We start from the raw sequence: 14,443 nt of genomic DNA, 5'->3' as shown, positions 1-14,443 counted from the left end.
GTAACGTGAGCATTATTGCGTTCCGGTTTAGAAGGCTACGGGTGCTGATTAAATTACACGCACGTGGGACTTGTCAACTTATGTCTCAGTGTGACGGGCGCAGAGGCAGTGCCCATAAGATCTTTGCGATTTAAAGCTCTGAATGGCACTGCAACTGTTATGGATAGGCGTGTCGCTTACCACCAGGCGCACGACTTGTTTGTCCCACCCCTTGGTATCAATAAAAATGAATCTTCATGCGTGAACAGCCACCTTTTGAGGTGGTTGATTTTCTTCAAAATAAAATGGGACCACTATGGAAGTACCCTCTTTCCAAGAAAAAAAGAATCATGAAAATCGGTTCACAAATACCGGAGTTATCGCGTAACATACATACAAAAAAAAAAGAAAAAAAGAAAAAAAAAGAACATACAGTCGAATTGAGAACCTCCTCCTTTTTTGAAGTCGGTTAAAAACAAAAAAATGCTGCACGGGATGCTAAAATATTTATACAAAATATTTATATACAATTTTATTTGTTAATTTCGCACCCTAGCTTGTAACAAGGCAACATCTGCAAAATTACAACTTTTGTTTTGGAGAGAGGTTTAAAGATTCTACGAACCAAATTTAGTCCATAACTTTTTTGTGTTTACGGTCTCTCCCTCACACTGGCTATTTGTCTCCAACAGGGGGCAAGGACAGTCCACTGCTTGTCGATTTTCTATCGGATACATTTCTTTTCAATTTAGTTCCACACTCACCGTTCCTCCTTCGGTCGACTAGAAGGTCCGGAGCACTCCATTCTTATGTCGTTGATATTCCACCTATTCGCACTAAGCGCTTTGCTTCCTCCTTTCTGATGCGTACGGCAAAGGCATGGACTGCTCTACTAATCTGTATTTCCCGAAAAGTACAATTTGGGGCTATTCAAGGCTAGAGTGAATAGGCATTTTTTAGACAAACGCGTCCCATCGTCGGTCTCATCGTCGCTTAACATCAGGTGAGATTGTGGTCAAGCGTGTGTCCATTATATATTAAAAAAATTTAAGTTGTTCCCATGTAGAACGACACCATTAACTGTCGTTCACGATTTTTTTGTCGTTACGACGATAGACTGTCGTGATAATTAATGGGAAGAGTTAGAACAACAGTCGTCTGACGATAAATAAAACATCACGATAAAAACGTGACGACAGATAGTCGCAGCTACTATTGTCGTCAGGATTTATTTATCGATGTCTGCACGTGTTCTCTCCCCACTCTTCCCTCTCGTACCCCGCGCCATCAGCTCGCTTTGCACTAGCGTTGGGTCGTAGCCAGAGAAGCGCCCGGTTTTAACCCGGCGCTTTGTTGACGCCGGGTTTAAATCTAGTTAAAGCCCATTAATGCCCGAAATCGAAGACAAAAACTATTTACGACTAAATATTTGTTGTGAGTTGAGTTCATATTATACAAAATATTAAATTCTTAAATAGTCCCAAAATGTTCTCTCATCACATTCAGGTCATCTATAAAGGTTTGGCATAATCCTGATGGAATTCTTTTCACTTATCACGGGAGCGAAAACACACTACTGCCTTTCAAAAGAACATAGAATCAACTGCAGTGCATCAAACGACTCTGTCGTGCAAACGACAAGGCGGCTGCCGTGAAACGATAAATTGTCGTCATGATCTAGTGGGAACAGCTAGACACGACAGTCGTTCAACGATAAAACAATCGTCCACTACACAGCCACGACAGATAGTCGTGATATGGGAACAGGCTAGCGCGACACTCGTCCAACGATAAATAAAACGTCACGTCACAGTGGTAACGCACGCATTCAATGCACGCACTCATAGTCCTGCACTACCCTGTATCGCGGGTGCCATTGACGTAGCAACCACAAATTATAATATGGCCTATGTAATAAAACATACTTTATTTGCTACGACTTATTATTGAATAAAAAATATATGTCAAACAACTCCATGACAACCGTTTAGCAGAGATATAATACAGCACACAAATATTTCTCCCGGCCCGGGATTCGAACCCGGGACATCTGCCTGGCAGAGTAGCATAGTAACCGTTCGGCGACACAGGCAGTTAGATTTTGTCTAGTACCTATTATATTTTTCTTTAAGTGTTTTAGAAAATAATGAATAGGAGAGTTATAAAATTTCTCACATTCCTAATTATAAGTTTCATGTAGTTCTCATTATTTTTATGACTTTCATGTGATAAAAACACTTTTGGCATATGATCATATGAAGCTTTATTATACCCATGGTACGATATCTTTTTTCATACATACAATTAACAACTGAGATATAGTTACAAACACTTTTTCTTGCAGTTGCGTTTATAACTATTCTATTAACAAACCTATTGTCATCAAACAATGAAACCCTGCAAAGTAGCCTGATAAAAAAATCATAGGTGGAATCAATGAATATAAAGTTTAGATTTTAAGGCTTACGTGGTAATTTATTAAATGAATATCACTAATTAAAAATACAGGTGTCCTACCACAGTATGAGTTCTTGTAACCATAACCGTTCCGAAACATCGGAAAAATAAAAAGAACACATACCGTGATAAGAAACCTAAATATAAAGTTGGGCAAAAGAAGGCAATGTGAAGTTCATTCCGTTATGGGTGAATATCTCATGCGTAAATTTTTGAGTCCAGGCTGAGAAACCAGGCGTAAAGTGAAGAAATATTAATAATTTATTTTTTATAGTTTAATTAGACGTAAAAGGAGTTTAGGGCAAGGACTTCAGAAAATTCATTGTACAATAATAATAATTAATAAAAAATATTAATGTCCCGATTTTCAATTTTGCTGGTGTGACCACTTTCTGTTTTATTGTATAAAATAGTCGTTCAGTTAAAATATGTACACTTTTAAGAAAAACAATTTCATGTACGTTATTCACTATTAGAAGCACTAACTAAAATCATTGAAAGTATTGCAATTATCAGTATGTGGGAGACTTGATCAAACTTTGTCCACGCGAAAATTGTAGTTTTGGTGGCAAATATTCAACTGGTTGCAACTGGTAAGTAGTTTAACTAAAAACCATTACGTTCTTGCCCCGCGCAAGCCTCAGTCGTGTATTAGGACCTGGCAGCGAAAAACATGGGCATTATGTTCCATTTCCCACCAAAAAAGTAATTATATGCCCTTTGGTGGCACGTGGGACAAAAAATATTCAGCTTTCCTGGTTCCATTTGGGCTCAATTTTTGTTTTATCCTAAGGTCGTATTCTGAAACCAAATCAAGATACCTACTAATTTTGTCATCATTTTTATTTTTTTTGTCACAATTTAATCGTCTCGGTTTGATTTTTAAGCTTTTATTTTTTTTACCCGTAATTTATTTTTTGAGATTTCATCTTACGTGACTCAAATTTGGTGGTTTTGGCGTTTGTGTTACCACCTGACCTTAAAAACGTCACCAAATTTTAAATTGTCATGATATTTTTAAATATAACGTTCAATTTCCAAAATTGTTTTAAAGTATTGTGATTTATTTGTCCCAATAAACTTAAGATAGATAGTGTTATTCATAATTTTTCAGTTAACCAAAAATTACTTAATTGCTTTTTGATCTATTTGTACCTAAGCGATCTTTTAAATTTGTATTTTACTTAAATTAACGGTGATATCATTGATTAAATGATTTTGTTGAGAACGTCAAACACGAAAATTTAGTTAATTGTTGTTTTCATTGGCAGTTGAATAACTACGATACACTACGCTATCTCCAGGAATGTTTTCTGAAGATAAATTGTAGAAACTCAAATGTTTACCATGAGGACATGCGGTGGGTTTATCAAGACATTGAGGCTTGATGCAAAATAAGGCACAGAATGCTAATTTAGACTTGTCACTTTTTTCCAAATAACCTGAAGAAATAACACTTGGTACCATTATAACTAACTACTGGAGTAATTTCACAAAAAATAATTGAATATCATAGTGGTGAAACATCTTGACATTCAATAAAATTTACTTACAACCTGAAGAAAATTCATGTTACCAGGAAAAGGCCAGGCTTTTTCTACAATTTCGTAATTTTCTACAGGTTTAATTTTAATATTATCAATGGCAGGTTTCAATGCCAGATAAACGAATCAATATCAGCAATGTTGTTCTCAAATGACACTTTGATCTGCAGTTCTATTTAATAATCCTCCAACTCCTGGGCACCCTTGCCACGGCATTGCACACTCGCAATAATCGCGGGTGCCGCGAATGGAGTTGGAGGATTTTTAAAGACAACTACAGATCAATCAGTGTCGTTTGGGAATGACATTACTGATATTGATTTGATCATCTGGCGTTAAAAGCTACCGGTAATAATATTCGAATTAAACGTGTACATTACGAAATTGTTCAAAAAGACTGGCTCATTCTTTAGTAAATGAAGCCTTTTTTTAGTAACATTACTTTTCTTCAGGTTATTTGAAGAAAAAGTAATAACTCTAAATTAGTACTCAGTGCCTTATCAACACCATCATCTGCTGATGATGAAATGATGGTGTTTCAGTCCAACTACTTGAAGCAGGAGGAAATCCTGTGGTAAAAGTGCTTGTGGTAAAACTTTTCAACAAAGTCCTTCATGAAGCTCGAACACCAGAGCAATGTAAGAATGCCATCGTCACCATCATCCACAAAAAAGGCGACATTGCAAAACTTAGCAATTATCGGCCGTTTAGCTTGCTCTCTCAGATTTATAAACATTTTACAAAGATTTTGACCATTTGGCTTACCAGTGAACTTGACGAAGCGCAGCCTATTGAGCAGCCTATTGGCTTTCGGAGCGGCTTCTCAACCATCGACCATATCCACACGGTTAATCAGCTGATGGGGAAATGTCTCGAATTTAACCGGCCCCTTGTCATGGCCTTCGTCGATTATGAGAAGGCCTTTGACAGTATCAAACATTAGGCCGTGTTCCACGCTCTTCATCGCTGCCACATCGATTCCCGCTACGTGGATGTGCTCCGAGAGCTCTACCGTTCAGCCACTCTGCAGCTACGAGTTCACGATTTAACCAATACCGTTCCAATCCGGCGAGGACTTGAGGATGTCGTAAAAACCCTTAATTAACCCTTATATAACCGCGGCATTAATATCAATGGTGTAACACCATTTGTCTCACCTAAGATTCGCGGACGATCTCGTGCTATTTGCAAGTTTCGACGATCTCCAAAGGATGCTGGAACAACTATATGATGTTTCTTTGAGAGTTGGTCTAAGGATGAATATGTCCTAGATGAAGATTATGGCGAATCTCTCCAGTCCGTCAAATACCACTGTCACTGTGGGAAATGAGACGCTGGAGAGAGTCGCTCAGTACGTCTGTCTGGGACATGTTCTGTCCTTTGGCAAAGAGCATCAGCCTAAAGAGATCTCAAAAATAATCCAGCTGGGATGGGCTGCGTTTAGCAAGTTAGGTGACATCCTTAAATCAGGTAAGGTTCCACAGTATCTGAAAACCAGCTTGTTTAATCAATGTGTTCTGCCCATCATGACGTATGGTGACGAGACGTGGACGCTCACTCAGGACACTGTATACAGGTTGAGAGTCGCACAGAGGGACATGGAGCGCGCCATGCTCGGCATCAACCTTGTAGGCCGAGTTCCGAACGTTGAGATCCGACGATGGACGAAAGTCCAGAATGCTGGAACTCGAATCATGGAACTCAAATGGGGATGGGCGGGACACCTAGCTAGGCAAGGTGATGACAGGTGGAGCTAGACATCGACTGATTGGTGGCCGAGGATGGCCCTGTTGCAAGGTGGGTCGACGACATAGTACGCGTCGCGGGGAGTCAATGGATGCGGCTAGCACGGGACAGCAGTGGGTGAAATCAGGCTGTGAATGATGATGATGCCTTATCAAGCCTTAATGTCCGGACAAACCTACCGTATGTCCTCATGGTAAACATTTGGGTTTCTACAACTTATCTTTAGGAAACATTCGTAGAGATGGCGTTGTGTATCATAGTTCTTCAACTGCCAATTAAAGCAACAATGAACTCAATCCCTAAAATCCAGGAAATACTGCCATCGTACCTATTTCTGCCGCCAAGTAGTAATGTTAGCTTAGTTAGGTTTGGAAGGGTAAGGGTGCTGGTGAAGTTACAGGCACATGGGACTTGCTAACTTACGTCTAAGGGTGACGGGCGCAGTGGCAGTGCTCCTCAGATCTTTGCATATTTAAAGCTCTGAATGGCACTGCCACTGTTATGGACAGGCGTGTAGCTTACCATCAGGCGCATGACTCGTTCGTCCCGTCACATGATATTAAAAAGAAAAAGCAGAAGAAAATTCCAAGTGTGCGTCGTTTTAAAGGGGCAAACAAATTTTTACCACAATTAAATTTAAAGAAACAATTAATTTACTTAATTGTCTTTGTTTTTATATATATTCCAAGTTTGGTTAATATTCAATTCTGGTGCAACCGATAAGCGTTTTGATGGCATTTCTAAGTATTGGTGGCGAGAAAAATTTTTAATTGCTTATATCTCTGAAATTAATGGAAATGGTTACGTCCCGGTCACGTATATATAAATGAAATGTTTCATTTTAGAAACTAGAGCAAACGAGTCTCGGATACTAGAAAATCTAAAAAAAAAAATTGCGCCACCAAAATTTACAATAAAATGCATTTGTTGATATTCACCCTTATACTACTACTAGACGTCGAGTTGCGGAAGCAAGCTCACTACACTATACTATATAGTTCCCATTTTAATATCACGAATGCATCTACTTACTTTGTAAAATTTATTTTATATTTCACAAAATGTTAAATTTATTTTAACAAATGTATTTTTGCCCAAATATTTTTGCGATGACATGGAAAGCACCAGGTTTCAAACAACCCTTATCAAAAATGAATTGGGCTATGTACTTACGCTAAAACAAAAAGTGTGTAACACGCCAGCACATCAAGCTACACATTGACGTATCTTGTTCCATTGCAATGGAGGCGATTTTCGAACAAAAACATGTAGCCTGATCTGCCGTTGTCCGTACATAAAGTTATAATGTTTCAACCCAAGACATTTTTCTTTTTAGTTACGCACTTTGTGGGTTAAACTAAGCAGTAGAGTTAAGTTTTAAGGGTACCTTGTAAATAACTCATTTTATTCTGTTTCAGACCCGTCTATTGGTAATCCACTAACTAATATAGTAATAGTATTTTCACCCATACTTTATTGAGATAATATCAAGTAGACGAAATCTATCTTAAGTCAATGATGCTATACATAAATTACAGAGGTAGTGCCAATAGGAAATGGAAACAGGTGTATAATTTAGGTCGCCTGTTAATATTGAATTAACATGGAAATACCACTACATAATTATAATGTATTTACTCTTACTGGGTCACTATAACACAATGTATGTTAGCACTCCATCCTTCCTCTTTTTCCTGTAACGCACACACTCAACATAGCCCCGCACTAGGGAAAACCCTGTGTCGCGGGTGTCATGGACACACACACATAGACAACCACACATTGTAATGTGTGGGTGTACCCAAACTCACGAGAGAAATAGATGTAGGTCATACAAATATTTCTTCCGGCTCGGGAATCGAACCTCTACGTGGCAGTTCGGCATGGTAACCGTTCAACCACGGAAGCAGTTAAAGTTAAAGTTCTTTTTCCTATGAAATAAGATTACAAAACAAACAATACAATGTTGCAGAGATGGGCAGCAGGTTAAACCCAATCAACCAGTCTGGATTTTAACTAGTTTCTAACCCAAAATCAAAATCGTGGTTATTGTTGAGGATGAGAAAAATAAAACCCGGTTCTGGTTACTGCAAAATTCACTCTCACTTATTTCCGGGTTACTTTTATAAACCAGGGAGCGTCAACATGGTCAACATGGGCATTTCTAATTCGGTTTATCCACTTCTGACACCAGATGTTGAGAATGAGAAAAACAAACCCCGGTTCTGGTTACTGTAAAATTCACTATTACTTATTTTATTATTTGAAAGGTACAGTCGATTACAAAAAATAACAAGAATTTAAAATATATAGTACTCGTTGATACCCATTATAGTAACATTTCTTAATTAGTAACTTTTTTATAAATTGTAAATCATGCCTTTCATTTATGAAGATATTTGGTAATTTATAGTTTTATATAAAAATTATACTTGTATAGTTTAGTTTCAAGGGGAAGGTGGAAATATAAATTTATTTTAACGGCGTAAAGAATATTTTGATTACAAATTTGAATGTAAAAAATCTTTCATAGACTAAAAAGAGGCAAATCCACCATAACACCACACAATACCCACTTTGCAATCCTGAGAATTCAATACAAATAGTAATTCAACATTACGATTCTATTTTTATAAAGATCGATTCAAGTGTATACTCTGACGCTACTTTCAAGGAAATCAATTCAATAAAAAGGCAAATAATCGAATCTCTCTATCTCTTAATGTTACTTTTCCTTTATTACCCATTTTTCCATTAGATCATTGTAACCATTTATATCAAATTGTAAATACACATAATTGTTATTGCCGTCCTAAGTTGTCAAGCATTCTTATATTAATTGGACAAGTTTTCGTAGAATAAAACATTTTTTGAACAAACCTAAACTTGATAGTTAAGCGATTTACTATTGTAGTAAATTATATAGGTAGAGCGACCCCAGCTCCGTGTCACCGGCTTAACAAAGTTAGAATCAAAGAATACGCCTAGGCTAGTAGGACAAAGTTCGCAAAGTGGACTTGAAAATTGCAAGGAAGGTTATTGATCTGCGGGTGGGACTGAGTACAAGCGGCGCGCGCTGCCGCGGCCGTGCCGCAGGGAGAGCGCGTCGTCGGACGTATGCTCCCGCCCGCCCTGTCGCTTCTCCCGTCAACCGCCCGACATCCACTGTCATAATAACGCGTCACCCTCCTCTGAATTAACTTTGTTTGCATATTGTTATGCGTGACTTCACTTGACACTAATAATGTCGGTTGCGAAGCGACGGCCCGGTTGAGTCACATTCCTTGTGTCGTGTGCCGTGTCTGTCGGCTTAGTACTGTTGGTCGTATACTCCGTGAAAGCGAGCGGCTGACGCCGCTGGAGCGTTTCATCGTTGTTTACACGTAATGAAGCCGCTTTGATGGGAGCGTAATCGCTCGCTAACAGAAACAATGAAAATTCAGGGGCGGCATCGCGACAGACGAATCGCAATCGTCCGTCCACGTCAGAGGTGCTGGAATAGATTCACACACGCCGAGCGTGAAATTAAAGGATAAACAAATGAAGTCGAGAACAGGCGGGAACACAATGAAGCAGCAGTTCGCCTCAGGAGGTGTCAAGCGGCAGACACGGACGGCGTGACGTGACCTGCGGGTGTCGCACTCGCGCTCGGCGCATCGCCCCAACTGGGGCATATCGATAAACGTGCCCCACTTACCCGGTTTCGGCGTGGTGCGGCGGCGGGTGGGTGCATTCGGCGGCGATGTCGGGCAAGTCGTGCACCTCAGGCAGCGTGCGCTCGTGCGCGGGCTCCGTACGGCTAGGCACGTCCAGCGGCCACGAGGTGGTGCTAGATGCGCTCTACGAGCGCAAGCGCGACAAGAAGACCGTGCGAGTGCTCACCGTCATCATCTATGTATTCTGCGTGTCCCTCGCCGCCATCATGCTCTCTCTCTACTACGTGTTCTTCTGGGAGCCCAAGGACGCGCAATATGCGCAGCGCAAGGTGTCTCACACAGTAGACCAGCAAACCAGCACCACACCAATGCCCACATGCTTTATGCCCCACACCGGTAGGTCACACGGCGACGAACGCTATCCCTTTTCCTTTTTTCCGCTCTTTAGCTGTAAACTGCGACTTTACAGTATTATGTAAATATGAATTTACTTACTTTTACCTTTCCTCTTCATTCTTAATCCGAGCTTTTAGTTACCATTACCCGTAAACTGCACATTATCGACTGAACAGAAAGACACATTCCAATACGATCGAATTAAAAAAGAAAAACAATTTAAAGTAATAATACCCAACGAGCATGTATAAAATTATCAATTATATTTACTCTTCTCTGCACTTCTGTTAATACTGCCGCTTATTAGAATATTCTTTCTTCATAAATATCTCTAAATATAAGTGTTTCAATCAACTTAAAAACTTGCTGACCATCTAGAGTTTTTCTTATCATAATATAAAAAAGAAAAACAGTAAAAAGAGATAAGAGCCGGTATTGTAAACCAGTAAAATACATATTTATCTCGTGTGATGCCTGTACAAGATTTCTTATAATTGATGTAAAATTATCATATAAACATCGCTCGTAAGTTGTTGTAAGTTAAAATAGCATTTTTTTTTTGCTTTTTGACTGAAATATACCTTTGTTAGGTATATTATAGGTTCCATGTTTGAAATCAAACATAACACTAAGTGACATCTTCGCTTTTAAATATGGAACCTATAATGTTCATAAAAAACATCGAATATATTCGATTATAAAAAAGTATATAACTATTTGACTTAAAAAGTAAAAAATGGTACATATTTTGACTCACAACAGCGATTTTTTTAACTGAGTCAAGTTAAAAAAATCGCTTCTATAGAACACATATAGGTACACCCGTTTATAGTGCGCCTTGTAATGCAGCACAGCACATTCGGAATAGTCGAGTCAAGTTTATATACAGCTTTCTAAAACCGCTAAACTTCGAAATTTACGATCAATCATATTAATTTTAAGTGGGTTCTAATCCTGCTAAATTTTAATGCCGTACCTATGGCGGTGAGCGGTGGAGGTAGGTACACATAATTTACGGCGTTTTCATTATAACGCGCGTTCAGTAAACACGTTATAATTTGCTGTAAAAATATGTATCTTGTATGATCTGATCAATGAAAAGTGTAAATGTTAAACAACATTAATGTAAAGAAACATTAATGTTTTATTACGCCTGTAAAGTTAAAAATCAAAAATTATTTTATTTTGGAACGGGGCTCACAAATACGATGAGAAAACGTATTTGAATGATAACTGACGAACTCGTTTTAGGACTAAGAAGGCTCGTGAATGACTGGATAGCCCCTAATCTTTTCCATGAGCCTTTTATAGACATTTGCCACTTGAGACGCCTTATATATCACTCTCCAGAGATTACCCTCGGCATGTATGCCGACATTAAATCCCCCAGAACCGCTCGTAATGGAAAATAAAAAAGCACTTTAGCGTTATTCAGTTTTGACAGCGTGTGCTAACAGAATGCGAAAGCTAAACAAAATTTCAATTTATTTTGTCATTCCTTTCAGTGCGGTTGCTGAGTGATTTATATAAAAAAAACTATACTAATCTTTGAAAGTTGTTTATTGAATTATTTGATCGGATGAATTAGTTCTTGTTCTGGGCGTTTCTATTTTACAGTGGTTGACGTCATGGTTTGATTTTCAATAGTTTTTTATTTGAAAATTTATCCTTAACAATAATGTTATAAATGTAATGTTTACAACGTTTTATACAATGTACCTAAAAACACAACATTTATAGTGAGTCGTAATAAATTTAGACCGATTCTCATATTGACTTATTGATTGAAAAAGTTTTATCGAAACACCAAAATTAAGTTATACCTAATCGAAATACTCGTAACTATCCTACACCTGTGTAGATAACTATATTATGCGGTGGACAACAACTTTAATACATAAAAAGGTCAGATCTATGGATCTAGCGTACCGTTAAACGATGAGCGTGCATGAAAGCATAGCATTAAAGCGAGTTCATGAAGTGAAAGATATGTTCCAGGTTCGTAGTGTGTGTATGTGTGAAAGGTTGTGGTCTCTGCCTACCTCGGAAAAGGACGTAAACTGTATGTATGTTTATACCGCGAAGTTTATAAATGTGTTGGAGTTAACTGTGCGTCGACGGTCACACCCACAGTGGTAAGATGGTCGTTGAACCTCATGCCACTAATTTGTTCGCCCTTGTTCACCTCCTCAACTGTAAAAAAATATTCCAACCTCTCATTCAAACTAAATTATTTCATTCTTCTTTCTCTCAATTATCCAAACCGGGTCAAGGCTCATTTCAACGTAAACATCGAACATATTGTGTTATACGAATGTTGAACATTGCAACTAAAGACGCAAATGTTGGAAGTTTGGAAATGTAAAATCTGGAGGCAATCCCACGCTACACCCTTATCTCAAAACAACTGTGAGCACTTCTCTGTGCTCCAAATGATGTAAAACTCAGCTCAACGTGAGATCATATAACTTTTTATAGCGAAGGGGACGAAAGACCGGGCTTTATTTTATATAAAGGAATATTTTTTGTGATTGTACTTTACAAACACTTCTTGAGGGCACTAAATAAAATCACCGAAACCCACTATCGTTTCCAAATATCTTCTTTCCTGGTATAATAAAGTTACATGTGATCACACGTCAGAAGTGCTTTTATCCTTGTACATGGGGAGCACTATAAATTTCCGGAATGAATTAGAAAAAATATTATAAATGGTCAGAAATGAATTTATTGTTTCTCAAAATATTCTCCGTTAGCGTTAATGCACTTTTTCATGCGAATGAACAAATTTTGAAAACATTTATGCCACTCCTCCGTGACAATCTCTGAACCACATTTTTCATACTAATCGACAGCCTCTTCGGGTGATGAAAATCGTTGACCGCGTAACTGGTTCTTAATTTTTGGAAACAAATAAAAGTCACAAGGTGCCAGCTCGGGACTGTACGCGAGATGGCTCATAAGGTCAACGTTATTCACTTTCAAAAATTCATTTGTCTGTCTGGTCGTGTGAGAACTGGCATTATCGTGGTGCAAGATGATACGGCGTTTACGGTTGTTTTTACGGAGTTTGTCAATAACTTCCGGCAAACAAATGGTCGTGTACCAATCACTATTCGCGGTACAACGGTTATCCAAAGCAACAGTAGCCACGTATCCAGTTTTATTAAAAAAAAGAAGCAATCATCCGCTTAAAGGCACTTTGCACGCGCGCCACTTTGGTTGGTTTTGGCACATCTCGAAAGGCTCATATGCTCGATTGCTGCTTTGTTTTGAGATCGTAACTATAAAGCCATGTTTCGTCATCTGTTACTATGTCCCACACCAAATTTGACGCCCCTTCGTTGAATCTGGTAAGCATGGCATTGCACCAAGTGACGCGATCCGTTTTTTGAGCCTCAATGAAATTGTGTGTGATCCACCGAGAGCACAGCTTTTTCACACCCAAATGTTTGTGTAGTATTGATTGTATTTGACTCATGTCTATGCCTAAAGTTGCCTGAATCTCATGGTATGTCGCATGCTTGTCTGTTTTGATCATACGGCGCACAGCATCGATGTTTTTGTTGTTCACAGCAGTGGACGGGCGATCCTCACGAAATTCGTCACTGAGATGCATACGACCGCATTTGAATTCTGAAAACCAGCTATAAATAGTCGTCTTGCATGGTGCATCATCGCCAAAAGCAGTTTGAAGTCGAGCGAAGCTTCGCTGAGCTGTTAACTTACACTTAAAGTAGCAGAAAATCATACTACGAAAATTTCACGAGTTAAATCCATGGTGATGTAGACAACCAGTTTCAAAAATGACGCCACAATGTCAAAACAAGTCACAGTCAGATGAAACAAACTGTATTCTACAGCCAAAGAGTTCCATTTTCAAATGTTGTAATTACTTTTTAAATATTGTTTATAATATAAGTTGCCGAAACTGGCCACTTAGGCCAGTTTCGGAAACTTATAGTGTGCCCTATGTATCATATGAAAGCCATAAAAATGGTGTGAACTACGTGAAACTATTCATATGTGAAATCTTATAACTCCTATTTAAGGATAAATTGCTATCGACAATGTCGTAGTTTCCCAAAGTGGTCCCCGTCGCGCCCCAGTGGGCGCGTCAAGTGTCCTAGGGGATAGGGGCGTCGGAAGCAATTGGTTGATACTGTCCAGGGGGTGCTACCACATTTGAATTATCTATATATACTACACTACGTATATAAATATATGTTTTCTTCCTTGTGATTTTTTTGTGGTTACTACGTATTTCGTAAAATTTTTAAACCTCTCATTCAAAATTTTTAATGAGAGATTGTCATTAAAAGTTGTCATATTGCGAATATGGCCTATGGCCCAATTATGACGAAAATCTTGGAATGTTCTGTTTTTTTTCTATTTCTATTTATGTCTCCACCACTATAAATATATAAACAAACATTGGGGCAAATAAATAAACATAGGGACTGGTAAATATATTTCTTTCTTGAATATAAAAACGGGTGGGTACTTAACATAACCATCTATTTAAGAAATCTTTAAGCGACTTTTAACGAAATACACGTGGCCATAATATTTGTCTACTTATTTATTTATTTTATACAAGTAATAAACAAACGTTGAACATCGCAATAGGCGATGCCTTCAGAGCGTATTGCTGCAAGCGAGTAT

At 38.4% G+C, this 14,443-nt stretch overlaps 1 protein-coding gene across 3 annotated transcripts in view; it reads left to right on the top strand.

Moving 5' to 3' along the window:
- Window positions 1–14,443, top strand: part of LOC113226480 (putative transmembrane protein INAFM2) — a 41,431-nt gene that overhangs the window by 13,122 nt on the left and 13,866 nt on the right. Inside the window, exon 1 of one of the 3 annotated variants that reach the window (XM_026459112.1) lies at window positions 8,861–9,711. The exons of 1 other annotated variant lie outside the window; for it this stretch is intronic. In XM_026459112.1, the coding sequence (XP_026314897.1) occupies window positions 9,469–9,711 (243 nt within the window). In that variant the 5' untranslated portion in view covers window positions 8,861–9,468. Of the gene's footprint in view, window positions 1–8,860; window positions 9,779–14,443 lie in introns of those variants that run through there. One more of the 3 variants, XM_026459110.1, reaches the window with a different exon arrangement.

Source organism: Hyposmocoma kahamanoa, unplaced genomic scaffold, assembly GCF_003589595.1.
Source record: "Hyposmocoma kahamanoa isolate Upper Pololo Valley unplaced genomic scaffold, ASM358959v1 192, whole genome shotgun sequence".
Lineage (NCBI taxonomy): Eukaryota > Metazoa > Arthropoda > Insecta > Lepidoptera > Cosmopterigidae > Hyposmocoma > Hyposmocoma kahamanoa.
Note: the sequence above shows the minus strand (reverse complement) of the source record. Positions and strands in the feature narration are given on the sequence as shown.